This window comes from Thamnophis elegans, chromosome 2, assembly GCF_009769535.1.
Source record: "Thamnophis elegans isolate rThaEle1 chromosome 2, rThaEle1.pri, whole genome shotgun sequence".
Taxonomy (NCBI): Eukaryota; Metazoa; Chordata; class Lepidosauria; order Squamata; family Colubridae; genus Thamnophis; species Thamnophis elegans.
Genome location: NC_045542.1, coordinates 168,740,336 through 168,763,550, shown reverse-complemented (window position 1 = coordinate 168,763,550; position 23,215 = coordinate 168,740,336). Strand labels below are relative to the sequence as shown.

At 44.4% G+C, this 23,215-nt stretch overlaps 1 protein-coding gene across 1 annotated transcript; it reads right to left on the bottom strand.

Moving 5' to 3' along the window:
* Positions 1–10,299: 10,299 nt before the first annotated feature.
* On the bottom strand, positions 10,300–21,805 carry LOC116502575 (major histocompatibility complex class I-related gene protein-like). Its single transcript, XM_032208451.1, has 6 exons — positions 21,733–21,805; positions 18,802–19,100; positions 15,777–16,185; positions 12,290–12,577; positions 10,810–10,881; positions 10,300–10,527 (listed from the first exon to the last, which is right to left on the bottom strand). The coding sequence occupies exons 1-6, from the start codon at positions 21,803–21,805 to the stop codon at positions 10,394–10,396; spliced, it is 1,275 nt and encodes a 424-aa protein (XP_032064342.1). The 3' UTR covers positions 10,300–10,393.
* Positions 21,806–23,215: the final 1,410 nt, after the last annotated feature.

The window sequence follows — 23,215 nt, the reverse complement described above, 5'->3', positions numbered from 1 at the left end:
GTGTGTGGCATATTTTTTGAATGCTAATGACAGTGGTCCATGTAAAAACCTCCAAATTAAAAGACTCCGAGATGCTCATCTTCTCAAAGATCTATTTTTTTAGATAGACCTGGCATATATAACTGAAACCTGGCTGGGCCAAGAGGGAGGAGTCCCCCTCTCAGAAATATGTCCAGATGGGTTTCAGGTGCTCCACCAACCACGACACCAGTCAAGGGGTGGGAGAGTAGCAGTTATCGTCCGAAGATCGTTAGTTCCTCGCAGGATCCCTGCCCCAGAGATTGTGGGGTGTGAGTCTCTCCTCTTGAAGTTGGACATAGGGGTTCAATTGGGCTTGCTGTTGACGTACCTGCCTCCCATCTGTGCCACGATAGCCCTGCCTGTGCTGCTAGAGGCAGTAGCCAGGTTGGCGGTGGAGTTCCCCAGACTAATAGTACTGGGGGACTTTAATCTGCCATCTCTCGGTGAACACTCAGACGGGGCACAGGAGTTCATGGCTTCCATGACAACCATGGACTTGACCCAGGTAGTTCAGAGTCCAACTCATAGAGCGGGACACACGCTTGACCTTGTATTTCTCTCGGGGCAGTGGAGACGTGATCTCGAGTTAAGGAGAATAGAGACCTCGCCCTTGTCATGGTCAGATCACTCCTTGCTGATGCTTGACCTCAGGATGCTACTCCCCCATTGCAGGGAGGTGGAGCCGATTAAGTGGTTCTGCCCCAGGTGCCTAATGGACCCGGAGGGATTCCAGAGGGAGATTGGAGAGATACCTGACACCCTTGTCCGCAATCCGGCCGAGTCTTTGGTTGCTGCCTGGAATGTTGCAGCAGATGAAGCATTAGATCAGATTGCGCCTTTGAGGCCTCTCCACGGCAGTGGATCCGGGAGGGCACCTTGGTTTACCGAGGAACTCCAGGAGATGAAGCGCCAAAAGAGACGCCTAGAGCAACACTGGAGGGCTAGTAACTCTGAATCTGATCAATCACTATTAAGAGCCTTTATCAGGACTTACTTAGTGGAGATACAGGCGGCAAAATGTACGCATTTTTCCGCTCTTATTGCGTCCGTGGAATCTCGCCCAGCTGCCCTGTTTAGGGTGACCTGCTTCTTCCTGAAAGGTGAGGAGGCGGGGGAACCCCTGCAGGGAAGAGCTGAGGAGTTCCTTCAGTTTGCCTCCTCGTCTAATATTAAATCCCGGACAAGGAGAGCTTTGTTCACAACCAACCTGGCATTTAGCAGCAACAACCTGAGACCAGGGCCCTGAACTCCTCTGCCACCAGGTCCTTGAGTTGAGCCTGAGGGGCCGGAACAAGGAATCGCTGTAATGTAGCGAGTCCTTCTTCCCCGGTAATGGCTAGCCCTACAGCTCCCGTCATATCTGCCCCTCCCAGTCGTAACTGAAATGCTCCGACTTCCCCGCATCCCTGTAGACCCTCCCCCCTCCCCCATGGCCCCCATTCTTCCCAGCAGGCCATGCGTATCATTCACTCCAGGACGGGAGGCGAGTCTGGGCCCCCACCCACTTCTTTTTTTTTTTTAAATATAATTTTTATTAAACATTATTACCTTTAAAAAACAGAAAAAACAATACAGCGACATAAATACAACGACATAAGCAAGACAAATCATACATAACAATATAAAGTAAAACATACAGATACAAATGCCGTTTTAAACATACAACCCCCCCCCCCCCACGGTGACAGTCATTCACAGCCCAGTTTTTCTTTCTTTCCTCATTATTAGGTCTCTAAGCCACATCTTCTCATTGCAAGATTCAGGGATCTATTACGGTACCTATGTTAACTTTCCCCATTTTAAGTCCCTGCTGTTCTCCTAGTCGCCCACATATACCATAGGTTCCAGCTAAGATAATGTTCTGTTTCTCCTTTGTCCCTCAGCCAGCCCGTCATTCTGTCCATTTCTGCACATTCGTAGATCTTTTTAATTAAAGCATCTTCCGGCGGTATAGTGGTGGATTTCCAAAATTGTGCATAGGTTATTCTTGCGGCCACAATTATATGCAGGCTCAAATGCCATATTGAACTGCTTATGTTATCTGGTTTGATGCTTAGTAACAGGTTCTCAGGTCTCCATTCAATGTTTGCCCCGGTAACCTCTTTTAACCATTTTTTAATCCTTTTCCAATATTTCGTGGCCTCAGTACAGAACCACCAAATATGGTAGAATGTGCCATCCTTTCTTCCACATTTCCAACACAATGGAGATAACCCAGGAAACATCTTAGCTAACCTCGTTGGGGGGAAGTGCCACCTATAAACCATCTTGTATATGTTTTCCTTGAATGCAGTAGATGTTGTAAGTTTAATGGTCTTACTCCATAGATCCTACCATTTGCCCATTTCAATTTCATAACCAAGGTTTCTCTCCCATACTGTTAGAAGGCTTTTGTCCATCTCTTCATTAGTGTCTTGGCAGGTCAAAAATTGGTAGATCTTCGATAACATTTTTTTGTCTCCACCAAACAAGATACGTAGCGGGGCTACGTATAAACAAAGAGAAGACAAAACTGTTAATTAAAAATATGACTCTGAACCAGAAAAGGGAAGTACAAAGCCTGTTAGGGATCAACATGGCCCACAAAGTACAATATTTGGGAATTTGGCTGACGGAGAGATGTTCCTCTATCAAGGTAGATAACTATATGAAATTGCTACAACAGGTATCCAAAGATATGACTAATTGGAGTAGCAAACAATTGTCTCTGATGGGCAGGATCGCGACAGTCAAGACATATGTATTACCAAAATTTTTGTTTTTGTTTCAAACGGCACCAACTAAATTGGACAAATTTTTTTTTAAATCCTTGGAGACAATAGTGACACAGTTTATATGGCAAGGCAAGAAAGCACAAATCAAAGCCCAAACTTTGCAAAAACGCAGAGAACTGGGAGGCTTCGGAGTACCCAACTGGGAAGCATACTATAACGCAGCAATCATGACATGGGTGAAAGATTGGGTGATGTTGAATAGAAGGCGCCTATTGGCTATAGAGGGACATGACCTCCCCCAGGGATGGAATGCCTCCCTCTGGCAAGAAAGAGACACCCCCCATAGGTACTTCATGGGACATTATATTCGGAAGATTTTGATGGGGGTCTGGGAAAAAATGAGGAAAAAATATTATCTTAGGGTTCCGTGTTGGTTGGCACCATTAGAGGCCTTAACGCATCCGAGTTTATTTAATTGGACAAGAAACATAACATATAAAGATATCATGACAGAAGAGGGCAACATGAAAACAAAGATGGAATTAGAGCAACAGGGCAGGAATTTGGAATGGTGGGAATATTTACAGGTTAGAAACAGGTTTAAATGTGATAAGGTACGTTTCGGGATCTACCCAAACCCTCAGGGGCTAGATAAGATCCTGTTTGGTGGAGACAAAAAAAAAATGTTATCGGGCCCCCATCCACTTCTGCTTCTGCACTCAGTGGAGGGGACTCTAGGTCACACTCCCAATCCTATCATACTCACCAATCAAACACTCTCTTCAGACACACCCCACAATAGTTATTAAAATACAAGAATACAATAATTAAATTAAAAGTGGGCACATTTTCTCTCACATTCATACACTCATACACCCAACAAACCAGCTAAAAAATGCCGTACCTAAATCGATGGTAATTAAAATAATTTAGGAACGGTAAAAAATTGGAAGTCCCGATCAGTGGTTCCGAACAGTCTTGTCCCCAGAAAGTCACTTAGTTGTAGCAGGGGAACCTACAAGCAGGGGGTGTTATCGACCGCTTGGGGGAGATCTCGGGCTGTCATCCTCCGGGTCTTCAGCTCCGGCACGGGGCTCTCCTCTGCTGTTTCCCGCAGCCTGGCCCGAAACTGGGCCCTTGTCCGAGCTCCGCAGGGAACGACCTTCGTCCGAGCCCCGCAGGGAAAGGCAATCAGCGCGAGTCCAAGGCGGCTGGAGCTGGTGGTAGTTTGGAGGGGAGTTCCTCGTTCTCCTTGTTCTCCTCCTTTTGAGAATCCATGTTTGAGAACATGGATTCTCAAAAGCCGTTTTTTCCCTTCTTCTCTGGTTGAAAACACACTTCAAAGGGACAGGAAAGGAGGAGGTTCCACTTGGATACATAAAGCTCCAATCAACAAAACCTCCCCACATTTGTGCAGCGTACCACTGTTAAAATGTTTCTTTTTTATGTCTATTTTGTATTTCAAATTAGAAAAAGAGGTCCAATCTTTAAATGAATTTTAAAAAATACCCGCAGCAATGAAAGAGGAAGATTTTGGTCTTTAAATCACAAAGAGTCACAGAGAAAAAGTAGAAAAAGAAGACTTAATCCATCCATTTTAAAAGGCTTGTAAAGATTCTATCCATAAAGATAGTATTTTAAAAAGTGAGATAACCACTGTCCAAAGCCATTGGAAGTTTAATTTTGCCACTTGATTCTTCTATTCTTCAATTTAAATCAATTTTTAAGTTTTTATAGGCAGTCTGTCTTTTAAAACAATAAAGATTCCTCACCAGCTGGAAACACTTTCACTTTCCATTCCTTCCGTTTTGGAACCACCCCGACCTCATCAGCCTCGGCTAGAATTTTTGTTTCTTTCTGAGATTTTGTGATATCCCCGAGATCAGCAAGACGTATTCTTCCTGTTCACTGTCTCTTCGGGACAGTTTAGATCCGTTTGGACTCCCTAGTGGCAAAACTGTCGACTGAGATCTCAGAGCATTGAGATCGCATGTCGTGTCATCACAACTTCAGCACCGCCTCTCCCTGCTTTTGTTTTTCATACAGGGCAGGCAGAATGGCCACTAACAGGGAAACAGTCAGATAAGAAATCTGAACCCAGAGCAAGAACACAATATGAATAAATTTATTAAGACAAACTTCTCTCCCTAGTTCTCACAAACAGGGAAAAGCACATTTAGATTGGCAAAATTCTGTTTCAATAATTTTACTGTGGCGCAGGGAGGACCCAGAGCCTGGAGATTCAGCTGACAGAGGAAGAGGCAGGGAAAGGAGAGAAGGAAAGTTCTCGCAGGATTTTTGGTGGGAAGACTTTTGGTGAGGGAATGGCTGGAATCTTAAAAGGTGAATGGGGGGGGGAGCATTTATTTCAGACAAGGTTAAAAATTGAGGCGTTAAATTTTTTTGTTAGAATAGCTCCGGAGCTTCCACTGAGGGAGGAAGAGGCAAGAAAAGGAGAGAAGGGGGGTTCTGTCAGGTTTTGGCAGGAAGACTTTTGGTGAGGGGATAGGCTGGAATCCTAAAAGGTGGTGGTGGGATTTACCTCAGACAAGGTTAGAAATTTAGAATTTTTAGTGAGAATAGCTCTGGAGCTTCCGCTGAGAGAGGAAGAGGTGGGGAAAGGAGAGAAAGGAGCACTGTCAGTTTTGGGCGGGAAGACTTTTGAGGAGGGAATGGGTCCTGAAAGGAGAGAGGAAATGGCATAGGTGAGCTAACCCAGAAAATTGGGCCACTCAATGACCACAGGGGCCACCAGACATGATGGAGGTGAACTGACCCAGGCAAGTGGGCAAGAGTCCAAAGGGATTGCCAGATGTACCAGAATACAGTGGAGGCGAACTGACTGAGATGAGTCTGTGAGGCAGTGACCAGAGGGGGCAGGTGATTATAGCAGGGAAGAGTCTGGGTATCTGTAAAAATGGCATAGAAGAATCTGGACTCTAATGGCCCTTTCCAGAGTGACATTACATTACAATAAGAATAGTTGTAATCTATTGACATTCATACTGCTTCTCCTTGAATGTCATGAACATCAGGAAAAGCACAATTACTTTTGCTCAACTGGACCCGATCTATTCCTGGCAGGTGCCAATTCTGGAAATACAAATGGGGGCTGGTCAATAATTCTAACTATGATTGTGGGAATGTGGGAATGTCCCCGGAAACTTTACATTATATTGCGACGCAATGCCCCCTCAGAAGGTTCTCTGGATCTCTGTAAGAAATACATCATCTCAAGGGTGAGCTAGATACCTGGTCTAGCCATTCTAGTCCCCGCTTGTACATAATTTATCCATAGTTTTATTCATCATTCATTCAGTGCTTTTTTAAGATAATTCACGTTACTGGTGTTTTCTATTTTGATACACATTTATATGTTGTTTTGGTGTGTTTTATGCACTCATATTGTATTAACAGAGTTGGAAGGGACCTTGTAGGTCATCCAGTCTAGCCCCCCACTGAAGCAGGAGACTCTACACCATTTCTGACAAATGGCAATCCAGTCTCTTCTTGAAAGTCCCAAGTGACGAAACTCCCACAACCTCTGAAGGCAACTTCTGTTCCATGGGTTGATTGTTCTCACTGTCAGAAAATTTCTCCTTATTTCTAGTTGAATCTCTCCTTATTCAGTTTCCTTCAATTGTTCCTTGTCTGGCCTTCAGGTGCTTTGGAAAATAGTTTGACCCCGCTCCTCTCTGTGACAGCCCTTCAAATATTGAAACACTGCTATTGTGTCTTCCCTGGTCCTTCTTTTCATTAGACTAGCCATGCCTGTTAGGGATGTAATCCTAGTCTTGGCTTGGCAATGTATATATATATATATATATATATTTAAAGTCACAACCCCTGGTATGCCCAAATATGGGAGGAAGGTCACACTTCCACTCTCTGTCTTCGGCTCGTCACAAGAGACCATCCAGACAGAAACCCAATATTTTTTACTGTTGCCTTTTTGTTACATTTGTTATATTTATGCTTATATATATATAAGCATAAGTCATGATTGTAGCAAATGTATCTGTTACTTTAAATGTAAGAGAGAGGTAATTGGATGCTATTGCTTTGAGCAGCCATATAAGGAAGTAGGAACTAGTACGGAGCTCTCTCCCTGATGCTCCCTGATGCTCCTGATGTTTCCTGAGTTTCCTGATTCTTCTGGTTCTCCTGATTGTTCCTGATAGTTACTGACTGTTACTGTATGAGCTTAGTATTTGGAGAGAAGACTGTGTATTGGATGGTAGCTACTCTGTATGTTAGTTACCTGTCTACATGGTGAATTGTTAGTTGAGCAACTGTAACTTCAACGTATTGTAAATAGACTGTTTATATGCTTCAAGACTGCTTATAGTCTATTTGAAGACTATTCTATTTTCGTTGTGCAAGTAAAGCTGTTCTTTGTTTTACCTTCGGAGGCTGTGAGTGACTATTCAGCGCCTTATTCGTTACTAACTTCTGCTGAGCAACTCTAGTCTCCTAACGGGGATAGACTTAACAATGCCCAGTTCCTGCAATCTTTCATCATATGTTTTAGCCTCCAGTCCCCTAATCCTCTTGGTTGCTCTTCTCTGAACTCTTTCTAGAATCTCAACATTTTTCTGGTAGTGTGGTGATCAAAACTGGATGCAGTATTCTAAGTGTGGTCTTACTAAGTCTTTAAAGAGTGGTATTAGTATCTCATGTGATCCTGATTGAATCCCTCTATTAATGCAACTTAGGACTGTGTTGGCTTTTTTGGCTGCTGCTGCACACTGTTGGCTCATATTTAATTGGTTGTCCACTAAGACTCCAAAATCCCTCTCACAGTCACTGCTATTAAGCCTGGTTTCTCCCAATCTATTTGTGTATTTTTGGTTTGCTTCTCCAGTGAATGCCAGTTAGTTCCACACTAGACTGATCTTTTTAGGATGTGTGTAATGGTAGCCAAGGGACGTAGTGGCTAAGACATTGAGCTTGTCGATCAGAAAGGTCAGCAGTTCGAATCCCTAGAGCCACATAACCGAGTGAGTTCCCGTTACTTGTCCCAGCTTCTGCCAACCTAGCAGTTCAAAAGCATGTAAAAATGCAAGTAGAAAAATAGAAAAATGGGAAGTTAATAGTGTTCTGTGCCCCTTCAACGTTTAGTCATGCTGGCTGCATGACCATGGAGAGCGCTGGTTCTTCGGCTTTGAAACAGAAATGAGCACCGCCCCCTAGAGTCGGGAATGACTAACACATATGAGCGAGGGGAACCTTTACCTTTAATGGTAGGCAACAGTAGAACTTCCTTAGGAATTCTTTTAGCTGATTGCTTGCTTCATTTGCACAAAGATCCTCACCTTTTGTTCAAATAGTATTTCTACAGGTGTTCTAAAATACCTTTTAAATTTACAAAACACAAATAAAAAATAGAATTTTATTAAGTTTCAAAAATTTTTAAAAAACAGTTTACATACAAAAAAATACAACCAAAACGAAAAAGTGACGTATGAAAAAAACAGGGAAAAATTTTAAAATAACTTTTTAAAAATCATGAAAAAGAACAGAAAAAAACGTACAACTTTTTGGGAGATGGATATAATTCCCAGACTCTTGTACTCTTTTAGTGCATACTTATTTTAAAAGATACAAAACTAAAATATAAAAATATAAAAGATACCACTATACATAACCAAATGATAACAATATATAATACCATAATCTCTTAGCCTAAATAAAATGCATAGCCCATAAATGCATGATAACATCAACACAAATACACCTAATATTATTAGATATTTCTATAATTAACTATATATAATAAAACATTCTGCACTTTAAACAAATATCTGAGAACCTAAAATAAAATGTAAATCTATTAAACTCCAATAATGCACATTGTACAATATATTGTATAATCAAATCATAGCTAATCATCAAATCTCCAAATCAAAAATTCATTTATTTTATTTAGAAATTTTGGGCTCAATTAGCATCACAAGTCAAGAACTACATGTAAATTTAACAAATAAGTAAGTCTTAATTTTATTTTTTACCTATTTATTAAGTACCTAATTACTAGCACTAAAAATGAACATTTTAAAGCCTTCCAAGTTTGCAAAGGTAAGTAGAACAGCGAGGGTGGGGAATCCGCTGTGCCAAACAATTTAGATTAGCTAGAAAGCAGGAAATCTGACAATTCTAGCTAATATAATCAGCGTGTCACATCATCGTCCAGCTGATCGGCGGAAATTACTGGTTCGGGTGAACCAGTCCGAACCGGTAGCATTTCACCCTTGAAATCACATCAAGATTGCAAGAAAATGCAAGTTATCACCAAAGGTGGGGCGGAAAGGATGTTAATATATGGGAGGGAAGGTGGGAATTGCCATAAGTCCATCAACCGCCTCCAGTGTGAAATTCCCCATTGGAGCCTCAAGCCAATTGGCAGAACTATTCATATTCTGGACTGAATTTCAATAACAACTTCTATACCCCGCTAAGGAGTTTCATTTTTTTCTTAATCTAGAGATAGCCTAGTTAGCACCTTTGTTCATTTCTCTGACAGAGACCAAGAAGGAAGAGGGAATCTGGTCATATCAATGTTGCTTGGCAACTGTCACAGTGTGCACAGTGTGACTACTATTTTGAGAAACCCCAGGAGCAAAATACAGTACAGAGAGGTTTTGACTTTCAAACAGTGGTTTATCTATAAGGCATCTATATATACATATATACATACATTCTAGGCAAATACAAGGCAATCAATCAATCTGCAACTATAACACGGAGGCATACAGGGAGAGCTACAATGGAGGTAGAACACGAGGAGAGAGAGATGCCCTCACATGGCCTCTCTTATATAGGCAGCTTCTTAAAGTGGCAGTAACCCTGCTGACTCATTCTCATTTCATCATCTCAGTTTACAGCCTTACAGCAGCTGGTCAGCTATTAAATCATTGTTACCTTAACAGCAACAATTTTTTTAATAGATATATATTCGAAATAAAGACGCTGCACTTTCTGAGATTCCAGGATCCTGGTTTCCTCTCTTCAGACCCTGTGACTCCTGCTTCAGCCAGTCAGCAGCCACAAAAGCTAATACAATCCTTGGTTGTATAAACAGAGACGTAAAATCAAACTGACGCGAAGTATTAGTACTGCTTTATAAAGCCTTGGGAAGACCCCACCTGAGATGCTGCATCCAGTTTTGGACATCGCATTACAAAAAAAGACGTTGAGACTTTGGAAAAAGTGCAAAGAAGAGCAACTAAGATGATTAAAGGTGTGGAGACTAAAACACACGAAGAACGGTTGCAAGATTTGGGTTTGGCCAGTCTAGAGAAAAGAGGGACGAGTGGGACGGATGGACATGGTAACAGTATTCTAGTATTTGAGAGGCTGCCAAAAGAGGAGGGGGGTCAATTTATTTTCCCAAGCACCAAAAGGCAAGAGAAGAAGCGATGGATAGAAATTAATCAAGGAGAGAAGCAACCTGTAACTGAGGAGAAACTTCCTAACAGTGAGGAAAATTAAGCAGTGGAACAGTTTGCCTTCAGAAGTTGTGGGTGCTCCATCAGTGGAGGTTTTTAAGAAGAGACTGGACAGCCACTTGTCTGAATCTCCTGCTTGAGCAGGGGGCTGGACTAGAAGACCTCCAAGGTCCCTTCCAGCTGCATTCTGATTCTGATATTCAGTCCTGGTTAGACGTCTCCAACTGCCCTGCTCAGGAGCTCCACCTTTTGAGCCACGGCTGATTCCTTTCTTGCCTGTGTCATATTGGCAGAGCGGCTTCCGGAGCCTTCTGGGACCTCCAGCTGCCACAGGATGCCTTGTGCTGCAAGGAGAGAAAATGGAGAAGTCAACCCACCACAGCCCCAATTTTATGTCAGTGTGTTTACTCTCCACCCCTTAGATCTCTCTTCTCCCCCCCCCCCCCCCGCAACCTCAACAGGTCAGAGAAGAAACAGCCAAAGAAGAGAAAAGTTTGCAGCTCTCCTCCACATCGACTCCTCCTGGTCCTTCCCCGAGAGAGGAACTCCTGGAGAAGAGTCCACATTGGCTCAGTCCACACAGAAAGACACACAAGGGTAGCTGTCAGAGGTTGCCTCTCACTCACCTCTCAGGAAGAGAATCCAAAGTCCCACGTTTATGGCGGCCACAATTGCCACAGGGATCCACCACATTGTAGCTAAAGGAGGAGAAATTCAGAATTTCTGATTAGACAAAGAAGACTGGGGTCCCTGATGGAGAGATGCTCAGCAACAGAAGCATTTCCCAACACACACCGACCTCCAGGCTGTGCTCCCACACGAAAGAAGCCAACTGTCTAACTTCTAACTGTCGGGAAAGTTCTCCTTAGTTCTAGAACCAACCTTTACCTTCTAACTGTCAGGAAAGTTCTCCTTGGTTCTAGAACCAACCTCTACCTTCTAACTGTCAGGAAAGTTCTCCTTGGTTCTAGAACCAAACTCTACCTTCTAACTATCAGGAAATATCTCCTTAGTTCTAGAACCAACCTCTATTTTGTAACTGTCAGGAAATTTCTCCTTAGTTCTAGAACCAAACTCTTATCTTCTAACTCTCAGGAAAGTTCTACTTAGTTCTAGAACCAACCTCCACCTTCTAATTGTCGGGAAAGTTCTCTTTAGTTCTAGAACCAAACTCTTATCTTCTAACTGTCAGGAAAGTTCTTAGTTCTAGAACCAACCTCTATCTTCTAACTGTCAGGAAAGTTCTCCTTAGTTCTAGAACCAACCTCTATCTTCTAACTGTCAGGAAAGTTCTCCTTAGCTCTAGAACCAACTTCTAACTATCAGGAAATATCTCCTTAGTTCTAGAACCAACCTCTACCTTCTTACTGTCAGGAAAGTTCTCCTTAGTTCTAGAAGCAAATTCTAACTTCTAAATGTCAGGAAAGGTCAGGAAACCCACCTCTGACGTGAACCCCAAAAATACAATGTGAGCGCCCCCCCGCCCCACACATGCACTTGTGCATCCCCCACATGTGCCACGTCCCCTGTGCATGTACGGCAGAGACCTGAAGACCAGCTGGCCAGCAGGAGGCGCGCGTGCATGCACTGTGGAGCTGGGCTTGGGTGACGGCTGGCATGCCTGCAGACAGGGCTCTGTGTGCCACCTGTGACACATATCCCATTGGTTTGCCATCACAGCCATATACCATATATATCAAGTGTCCACGAAAGAGATCGAAAACAAGATGGATCAATGATATCAGCAAGTATTGTGGGCCCAATTGGCAAAAGAAAGCTCAGGACCGTATGGGTTGGAAACATGCGGAAGAGGTCTTCATCCTGCAGTGGATCCACAATGGGTAAGGATGGTGATGATGATGGTGATGATGATGATGATGATGATGATGATGATGATGATGATGATGCTTTATCATATATTATATGTTTGGACCTTTTCTTTCAAGTTACTACTTGTACTGTAACTCCCCTGTCAGAAATCCCTTCTCTCCCATCACGAAATATAAGACTACATTTGCTGCTCTCCACCTGAGAACTTGAGATGGTGCAGCAGAAGTCTTTCCAACATTGGTGAAAAATAAACTTCTACACATCACAACCTCTCACCTGTTTTGTCCTGCCAAGCCAAGACCAGGGGCTCCTGCAAGCCCTCGTGCTCCAGGCGACACCGAAAACGCTGCCTCTCCTTGGGGTTGATTTTAGTGCTGAGCCGGACATAATAGGTCCCGTCTGAGTTGGGGGCCACGTTCCTATGCAGGGTCTCGTTGTTCCAGACCTCTTTGTCCCTCATCCAAGTGGCCTGGATCTCCTTCAGGTAGAAGCCAGAGGCCTGGCAGATGAGGATCTCCAGGCTGTCATCTACTTCCTTGCGAGTCACCTTCCCCACTGGAGGCTCTGCAGAAACAGCAACATCAGAGTTCCTGGAATTTCTAATATTTCTGTTAAGATGATTTAATAACTGGGAAGACCCCATTTGGCCATCCTCTCCCACTGCTCCCTCCTCCATGCTTGAACCTATGAGAGCCTCAAAGATGGGGCCTTGAAGCTCTTTAGATTTAGCTTTGAAAGATATCTGTGTTTTCCCCAAAATAAGACCCGGTCTTATTTTCTTTTCAGCTCCAAAATAAGTGCTAGGGCTTATTTTCAAGGGGTGTCCTATATTTTCCATATACACTTCTGCTTGCTTGCCACCACAAGGCAGGGGTGGGGGATGGGGCGACCTTATGCATCCCAAACTGGCTTATCTCAGGGCCCCCACATGCAGGCTACCCATGCCCCAACACTTGCCTCCCCTCGTGGCCATGTCACCAACACACTGCTCAGCCTCCTGCTCTGTTGTGGCTGCAAGCAAGCAGAAGCAGGTGGGCTGGTGGCAACATGGGCACCTGCTCAGTGGTGAAATCCAATTTTTTGCCCACCGGTTCTGTGGGCATGGCTTGGAGGGAGTCATGTGACTGGGTGGGCGTAGCCAACTTTTTTTCACTTTTTAAAGCAGTTTTTCCCTGACGGTTCGGGCAAATAGGCAGGACCAAAATGCTTTAAAAAGAGGGGGGAAGCTTCTGACAATTATGTGCATCAGCTGTGAGCCATGATCATGGGAAGCTTTCCCCCCACTTTTTAAAGCATTTTGTTCCTGCCTATTTGCCCGAACCGGCTGGAAAAAAATGCTTTAAAAAGGGAGGAGAAGCTTCCCATGATCATGGGGCTCACAGCTGAGCCACGTGATCCCCGGAAGCTTTTTTTACTACCGGTTTGCAGAACCAGGGACAATTGTCCCTACAGGTTCGGCCGAACCAGGCCGAACTGGGAGGATTTCATCCCTGCTCCTGCTGCTGACGGCTGCTGGTCCCGCCGCAGTGAGGCAGGTGTCAGGACATGAGATAAGCTAGTGCGGGACATGTGGGGCAGCTCCGGCCCCACCTCACAGCCATGGCACCACAAGCAACCAGACAGAATGGGCACTGCACAGGATCTTAAGTAGGGCTTATTTAGAGGCATAGGGCTTATATTAGGCGCACACATAAAATAATGTTAGGGCTTATTTTCAGGATAGTTGTTATTTTCGGGGAAGCAGGGTATACATAGAATTTGGGGCAAAATTTCTACTCTGAGTAAAATAATTGGAATGCTTTTGGGTTGAATCGAGTTTGATTCTCCCATCTACTGGAATTTTATTTGAATTTTAGAGATGGAAACACAGGTAGTTCGCCCCTGGCAGCCATTCATTTAGCCACCATGGTGTGGTGGTTAGAGTGCAGTTCTGCAGGCTCCTTCTGCTGATCACCGGCTGCTAGCAGTTTGGCAATTCGGGTCTTATTGGCTAAAGTTTGACTTAGCCTTCCATCCTTCCGAGGTCAGTAAAATGAGGACCCAGATTGTAGGGGGCAAGGTAAACCGCTTAGAGAGGGTTGTAAACATTGTGAAGCGGTATGTAAGTCTGTGTGCCATTGCTATTTAGTGTCCAATCAAAGTTACAACAGCACTGAAAAAAAGTGAATTATGACCATTTTTCACATTTATGACCGTTCCTGCATCCCCATGGCTCAAAATTCAAACTTTTGGCAATTGACTAATATTTATGACGGTTGCAGAGTCAGATTCATTTAACAACTGTGTTACTAACTTAACAACTGAAGTGATTCCCTTAACAATTGCGGCAAGAAAGTATGTAAAATGGAGCAATTGTTAAGGGAATTTTACAACTGTGTCTCTTAGGAACAGGAATTTTGGGCTCAGTTGTGGTCATAAGTCGAGGACTACCTGCACAAATCAAACCTATCTTTTGATTCTGTCCCAAATGCAGGACGTGGAAATTGTATTGCAATTTCTTCTGCTTTGCAAGATTGGAAATGGAACCAGATCTTGCAGCCTTAATCTCTTGTTCAATTAGATTCCTTATCTTTATCTTTGAAGAATTTATTTTGGGGGATAGTGAAGATTATTTCCCCATCGCTCTTCTGTAATCTGATGTGAGATACTGCCCAACCTTTTTCTGCCAAGCCCATGAAAGGTGTTTGGCTGTGTAGGACAGAAATAATATGGGGTAGGGGGAGAGGGTGGAAGGTACGAAAACAAAATCAACAAAATCCCCAGTTTGGGGATTGATTCAATGTTAACCTACCAAATTAAATGTGCTCAATGCGTCTGCATTTCCTGCGTCAGATGAGGAGAGCACATCTTTCTCTTTCTGTCCTGGCCACTCTTTACAGAGGGACGATTGAGAGTGTTTTAACAAACTGCATCACTCTTTGGTTTGGTGGCAGCAGTGACTCAGATAGAAAGTCCTTACGGAGGGTGATAAGGACAGCTATTCTATATTCTATTCTGTTCTGTTCTGTTCTATTCTATATTCTATTCTGTTCTATTTTTATTCTTATTCATTCTAATTCTTCTATTCTATTCATTCTTATTCTAATTATCTATTCTATAAATTCAATCTAGTCTATGCTATTCTATACTATTCTATGCTATTTTTATTCTATTCTGATTCTATTCTGATTCTATTTGTTCTGTTCTATTTTCTGTTTTATATTCTATTTGCAAGTTCTTCCACATAGAAATAAGGAACAAACTGATCTTTACGTCCTGACCCAATGTTAGTTTCATTTGTTTTGCAAGCTTTTCTCATGGAAATAGAACAGGACCTTCAGCATTAATTACTTATTTGAAGTATTTATTTGGGGGTGGGGGCATTGAAGGTTATTTTCAGGGGTGAAATCCAGCAGGTTCTGACTAGTTCTGGAGAACCAGTAGCTGAAATTTTGAGTAGTTCAGAGAACCAGTAGTGGAAATTTTGAGTAGTTTAGAGAACCGGCAAATGCCACCTCTGGCTGGCCCAAGGGGGTGGGAATGGAGATTTTGCAGTATCCTTCCCCTGCCACGCCCACTAAGCCATGCCCATCAAGCCACGCCCCCAGAACCAGTAGTAAAAAAAATAGAATTTCACCATTGCTTATTTTCCTTCTGTAATGTGATCTGGGATACTGCCTGACCTTTTTCTGCAAAGGGTGGATTGGCTATGTAGGGAAGAAATAATATGGGGAGGGGGAGCCTACAGAAACATGCTCAATGGAGACCCCCCTTTGCCACTCACCTGCCCTTTTTAGAGCATCCTTCCGGTAGGACAGGTATCTCTGCAGCCAAACAATGCAGGTCTTCTCCAGGAAGACATTTACTTTCTCAGACCACTCTGGATCATCATCCTCCTTGACCTTCTCGGCTTGAGGCTGAGCTGCTCCCAATCTGAGGGTCTCATTCTGGAAGCTGATGATATCCCACCTGTTGTAGCCATAGCGCAAAAACCCTCCTTTGTTCCCATCTTTCTTGATCTCGCAGCCCAAAATCGCCTGCAGGGTGTGAAGCCCTGGAAGAGTCCAGGAGAGAGGTGGGTGAGAAGGGCTGAGGAGTCCTCTCCTCAGCCCCCCTCCCCTCCAGGCACTGTTCCCTCTAAGGTGCGCGCCTGCGCAGCCGCGCACCTTGCAAGAAAGCCCCGCGCAGAGTTTCTATCTGCCGCGCAGAGAAACTCTGTAAAGGAAACGTTTTGCAGGCGGCCGGCTACAACTGGATCCGGCAGTGCTGTTGCCTGTTGGAGGAGGAGGAGGCAAACCAGCCTGCCTCCACCGGCCACAGCCAGCCCCGCCGCTCTTCCCGCCCCCTTCCCAGCCCCACAGTCCAGCGGACGCAGAAGAAGCAGCCCCGGGGCTCCGCTGCCATCCCAGGGGAGGAAAATCGTGTTGGACCAGCAGTGGCTGCAACAGTGAGGAGGGAGGAAGTGGGGGATGCAAATGCCCAGCTGTCCGCAAGGCATAGAAATCCTCCCATTCCCCACAATCCTGTCAGAGCTGAAGAAGCTCTGTGCAAAAACCCCCCTTTGTTCCCATCTTGCCTGAGCTCAAAACCGCAGCCTTTAAAGGAGGCTCAGCGTAACGCGGAGGAAGGAAGACGTTTCCTTCTGGGGAAAGAGCTGGAGGCCGGGAGAAAGATCCAAATGCAGACCCTGGCTATCTCCCACCACCACCTCCTCGCTTCCAGGAACTCTAACAATTTTATTGAAATTATAAAACAGGCAGTGACATTTTAATAATTTGAGACAGAGTTTACAGAAAGCAAAATTGATTGGGGTTATTATAATTCCCCATTTGTTACCAGAGTTTACTTCTGACAAAAAACAGGAGGAAGCCCTAGGAAGGGCTATTTTACACATTCCTTGAGGGGCTTAATAGTTAAGGCGCTGGACTAGGATTTAAGAGACCTGGTTCAAAACTACCCTCAAGACACAGCCACTTTTTTTCGCAGGAAGGGGGAGTTGAGCTGGTGCTCTGCAGATTTTGATTTTAGAAAAAGAAAATAAAGGCTTCTTGGTCCACATGGACCGGAAAGTCAAAATCCAGAAAATTAACCTTGTTTAGGAAAGTTTTGCACTGATGGAAAAATAGTGTTTTCCAGTGAAAGTTTTTTCCCTACTTTTCCTTGTTTGCTTTTTTGGCCTTCTCTTCTCTCCTCTCCTCTTTTCTTTCTTCCTTTTTTCTTTCCTTCCTTCCTTCCTTCTTTCTTCCTTTCCTCTTTCTCTCTCTTTCTTTTTTCTGCCTCTTTTTCTTATCCTCCCACCCTCCTCTCCCCTTTCTTTTTCTCTTTCTCCTCTTTCCTTTTTTGTCTCTCCCTCTGTCTCTGTCTCTGTCTCCCTCTCCCTTCTTTCCTTCCTCCCTCCCTTCCTCTCCCCTCTTTGTTTGCTTCTTTAAGTGCTCCAATTGCTAATCTATATCAGTTGGTAATTTATTCATAACTTGATAATATCACTGCAGACTATTGGATAGTAAGGGGGAAAGTATAGTCCTCAACTTACAACAGTTCACTTAATGACTAAAGCTACATCAGCACTGAAAAAAGTGAATTACAGCTGTTCTTCACACATGATCATTGCAGCATCCCCATGGTCATATGATCAAAATTTGGATCTTTGGCAACTGCCTCATATTTATGACGGTTGCAGTGTCCTGGGGTCACCTTTTGCAACCATCTGCCAAGGAAAGTCTGACTTAACAACCAGGTTACTGATTTAACCGCAGTGATTCACTTAACTGTAGCAAGAAAGGTTGTAAAATGGGGCAAAACTCACTTAACAAATGTCTCCCTTAGCAATAGAAACTTTGGGCTCAATGATGGTCGTAGATTGAGGACTACCTGTATAGGGAGATTTTGTTACTTAATGGATATTTACATGGTAGAATTGAGTTTCAAATAACACTAAGTTCGTTGTCTTGGGTGACATCTATGGAAAAAATCCAGGTGCTCAGGTATGAAAATGTGCTGCTCAAACACTATACTTTTCCGCTCACACGGAAAAAAAATTAGAGGGAACATTGCCTCCAGGAGGCCCATTAAGAAGTCTCAGGCAAATGCTTATGGAGATTCTCAGTCTCCATCCAGGTCACGATTGTCTCAAAGGCGCTTTTTTTCAAGAGGCAACTGGACTTCCTGTTTTTTCTCTTTGAAAACGTTTCGCTTCTCATCCAAGAAGCTTCAGCTCTGACAGGATGGTGAGGAATGGAAGGATTTATAAAAGGATAAAAGGATTTATAACAGCTGGTCATTTGCATTCTTTGAGACAGTTGTTGAGGCCGCTTGGAAGTTTATCTGTTTCATCAGAGGGTGTCAACAGAGGGGAGAAATAAGACACCATCCATCTCCATCTTTCAACAGTTCCAAGAAGGCTCCACACCCATCTGTACTACTCAGGTGACCCTGAGGACAGAGATAAACCTCCCGGTGACCTCAATGACTCTCTAAAAGAATGCAAATGACCAGCTGTCTGCAAGGAATATAAATTCCCAACCATCCACTCAGAGCTGAAGAACCTTTGTGGATGAGAAGTGAAACATCTTCAAACAAAAAAACCAGAAAGTTTAGTTGCTTCTTGAAAAAAGCCCTTTTTGGACAAGTCTCATGCAAGGAGTCTTGTCCTTATCTGGCCAATCTCTCCTTCCCCTCTTCATCCCACAAGGATCAAAGCCTTTCAGTGGTCAGAGAGCATAATGTGGGTGGGGCCAAGCCGTGAAGAACTTGAGGGAGAAAATTGGTTTTGTGGGAGTCTTTGTGTTTTACAGGGAATAAAATCCCACCATGACGGCTCCTGAATCCATTGGAGGCCAAAGGTGGTGCTGCCTCTGCTCACCTCCAGCCCTGTGGCCCAGTTTTGATAACTTCTCCAGGTCGGCCCTGAAGACCGACTCAAAGGGCAGAAAGGTCCCCTCCTCCACCTCCTTCACCCAGGACACCAGAGGCTCCATCTTCCTGGTGTGGCTGTCAAAGCGAGAGATGGGCTGGTCATCCAAGTAGCCCCCAATGAAGGACTGAGGCGGCCCCTGACTGGGCTCTGACAGATGGAGGTAGGAATAGCACAGGGAGTGTGAGAGAGAGCCTGGATAGGGAGGAAGAAAAAGGATAGAATTAAGGAGTTTACACTCCATCCCCGCCAACATTTCACTATCCACCAGCATCTCCAACAACTGGCTTGCCCTCTTTCTGCTCTACTTGGAAAGGCTTCTCCATTCATACCTGAGGAAGAAGCCCCAGCATCCCTTGGCTGAGCTTAAAAACACCTGGGCAGAGCCACACCTGATTAAGGTTTCCCCACCCCTAGCTCCTCTGGGCCTCCCTGGGACTCCCAGCCAGCTGCTTATGCCCCTGACTCGGATCACAACTCCCCTGCCAATTGCAGGGAACTGACAGACCTGGAACAGGACTGACCACATGATTGACTAAATAATTGGCAGTTAAAATTGCCTCCCCCTAACACAGCTCACTCATTCCTGCATCGGCTAATAATGCATCTTCCCAGAATAACAGAGTTGGCAGGGACCTTAGAGGTTTTCTAGTCCAACCCCCTGCTCAGGCAGAAAACCCTATACCATTTCAGACAAATGGCTATCCAACATCTTCTTAAATATTTCCAGTGTTGGGGCATTCACAACTTCTGGAGGCAACTTCTGTTCCACTGATTAATTCTTCCAACTGTCAGGAAATTTCTCCTAAGTTCTAGGTTGCTTCTCTCCTTGATTAGTTTCCATCAGTTGCTTCTTGTTCTGCCTTCAGGTGCTTTGGAGAATAGCTTGACTCCCTCTTCTTTGGGGCAACCCCTGAGATATCAAACAGTGCTATCATGTCACCCCTAGTTCTTCTTTTCATTGAATTAGACATACGAAATTCCAGCAATCATTCTTTATATGTTTTAGCCTCCAGTCCCCTAATCCTCTTTGTTGCTCTTCTCTGCACTCTTTCTAGGGTCTTTTTTACATCGTGGTGACCAAAACTGAATGCATTATTTCAAGTGTGGCTTTACCAAGGCCTTATAGAGTGGTATTAATACTTCACATGATCTTGATTCTATCTCTCTGTTGATGCAGCCTAGAACTGTGTTGGCTTTTTTGGCAGTTGCTGCACACACTGCTGGCTCCTATTTAAACGGTTGTCCTTTCTTTCATGATTTCTAACACACCATTCCTGCGTTCAACAACTCCATTCTCTCCTGGAGTTTAAGAGTTCATTTTTCTATGGGTTATTCTTTTTCTTCTTCTCAGCCATTGCTGAAACATGTTAGACATGATCTCTGTTTGTAAGTCTGGTTATAGCTGGCAAACCCTTTGATTGACCCATAGCTTCCTTGTTAGAGACCTGGCTACTCTCCAGAGAATCAACCCAACCCTTTCCCAGCCCTCCAGCCCTTCCCAGGTGACTCAGTTTTCTGATAAGGTGGACTCCATAGCAGGTAAGCCCGGGAAGAGGAAAGAGATGGATGAGGCGGATTGAGTTCTGTGTTGGAATAATAAACTCTTCTACAAACAGCCCCCCCTTTTCTCTGCCTCTCCTGTCAACCCCCCCCAACTCTCCTGCTCCAACCTCTTTGCCCACCATCTGCTGTCCCTATCCTCCCCCCCCCCTTACATATGTAAATCAGTCCCAGGATAATGTATAAACTCCACCCTGGCTGTTGTTTTTGCTGCCCAAATTGCCCATTGCTCTCTATTTTGATATTTCCCCAGAAATACCAATGGAATTGATTACAAAGAAACACCAAATGTTCTTAAACGAGGATTGGTGAAGCAAGAAGGAAGGAAGATGTTTTCTGTCTTGTAAATCTTTCCTTCCTCCCTCCCCCCTCCCTCCCCCCTCCCTCCCTATTTGTCTGGAATAGTATATAAGGTCTCCTGCTCCAGCAGGGGGCTGGACTAGAAGACCTCCAAGGTCTCTTCCAACACTGGAGACATGATATGAGTGTTCCAATATCTCAGAGGTTGCCACAAAGAAGAGGGAGTCTAGCTATTATCCAAAGCACTTGAGGGCAGGACAAGAAGCAATGGGTGGAAACTAATCAAGGAGAGAAGCAAATTAGGAGAAATTTCTTGACAGTTAGAACAATTAATCAGTGGAACAGCTTGCCTCCAGAAGTTGTGAATGCCCCAACACTGCAAGTCTTTAAGAAGAGATTGGCTAACCATTTGCTTCCTGCCTAAGGAGGGGGTTGGACTAGAAGACCTCCAAGGTCCTTTCCAACTTAGTTATTCTATCCTGTCCTGTCCTGTCCTGTCATTCTGTTGTCACAATGGGTCTTTTTCAAGATTTTCTGGTTTTTCTTTGAAGATTCAGCCAAGAAGCTTGGGAGTTGAAGAAGCTTCTTGGATGAGAAGTGAAACGCCTTCAAAGAAAACCCAGAAAGTCCAGTTGCCTCTTTGAAAAAGCCCCTTTGGGACAACGGTGACCTGGACGACTGAGAATCTCCATAGACTGTTATTCTGTTATAAATGAGCTTGGAGGGGGAGAGACACAGAACTAGGTGGCTCAGTGGCTAAAACACTGAGCTTGTCAATCAGAAAGGTCGGCAGTTTGATGGTTCAAATTTCTAGTCCAGGTCTCCTGCGAGAGCAGGGGGTTGGACTGACTAGATGACCTCCAAGGTCCCTTCCAACTCTGTTACTGTTCACGGCTCCCCCTCCTTTTCTGCTCCCCCCTCGCCTTCCCCGTCCCTCAGGTGGCAAGTCCTTTCAGGAACTCACCGCAGCAGGTCCCGGGCACGAAGGCCCCCAGCACCGCTCCCAGGAACAAGAGGGGCGCCCGTTGCAGAGCCATCGCCCTCCAGCCACGTGCGCCTCTCCACCCGCAACTCGGGACACCGGATTGCACCCAACAGCCCAAACCATCAGCCGAAGGAAAACCCCGCCCCTTCTGCCCCCGCCCCGCCCTTCGCGCTCCAGAGCGATGAGTCTCCGGGGCTGAAGTTCTCCACTCCCCCCTCCAAGGTGCGCAGATCTGCGAAGGAAGAGAGGAAAGTGAGCCGCCCTTTTTCTGTCCTCCGACGCCCAGGAAGGGGGAGCGGGGACCTAGGCGGTCGCTGCCCCACGACTCATTGGGATTCCCTTTAGAACAAAGTTTAGGTGAGGACCTGCCAAGTTTAGCACAGGAAGGCGATCTGGTTACGTGTGAATGCAGCCACAGGGATGCCCTCCGAAGAGAAGTCCGTGTTTGTTGGGTAGACTTTTGGCGAAAAGTGAATTCCTTTCCTTTCTCTTCCTTTTCTTCCTTTCCTTTCCCTTTCTTTCCTTTCTTCCTTTCCCTTTCTTTTCTTTCCTTTTCCTTCCTTTCCTTTCCCTTTCCTTCCTTTCCTTTCTCTTTTCTTCCTTTCCTTTCCTCTTTTCTTTTCCTTCCTTTCCTTTCTCTTTTCTTCCTTTTCTTTCCTTTGTTCCTTTATATGTTCAAACTTTATTTCAACATATAAATAACAATAAAAAAGTCAAGGAAAGTATCTTCTGCTTGAGCAGGGGGCTGGAGTAGAAGACCTCTAAGGTCCCTTCCAGATTGTGTTCTATTCCATTCCATTCCATTCCACTATTTTCTATTCTATTCTATCCTATCCTAGTCCATTCCATTCACCTATTTTCCATTCTATTTTCTATCTATTCTATTCTCTGCTATCCTATCCCATCCTATCCCATTCCATTCCACTATTTTCCATTCTATTTTCTATTCTATTCTGTTCTGTTCTGTTCTATTATGTTCCATTCCACTCCACTCTTCCCTATTCTTATCCCCATTCCACCCATCCCATTAAAGAGATGTTGTCCCGCCCTCAGTCTAACCCCAACTGACATAACTGGAAATTGAGCCAAGAGCCTCCTGGCCATGATTACCACCTGATTTTCAAACACCTTCCACATGGGGTTTTGTGTGGGGCAGGGCAACCCCATCCAAGGATGGCCTTGTCCTCGAACTGGAGGTCCCAAGACCCAAAACCACAATCAGTCTTGCCAGGCTCCAGCTGAAGCCTCTTAGTCCACATTGGGACCCTAGCAGCCTCTAGGATAAGACAGATGCTGCATCTGGAATGAGCATCACAATGAGAATGTATTTTCCAAAAATAAAATACAAATACAGAATGAAAACAAAACAAGAATTACAGAAAGACAGGCATGTACACACACAAAAATGTTTTCAACAAATATAAAATTAACAATAAACATATTACCTCCGTCCTAGTTGAAT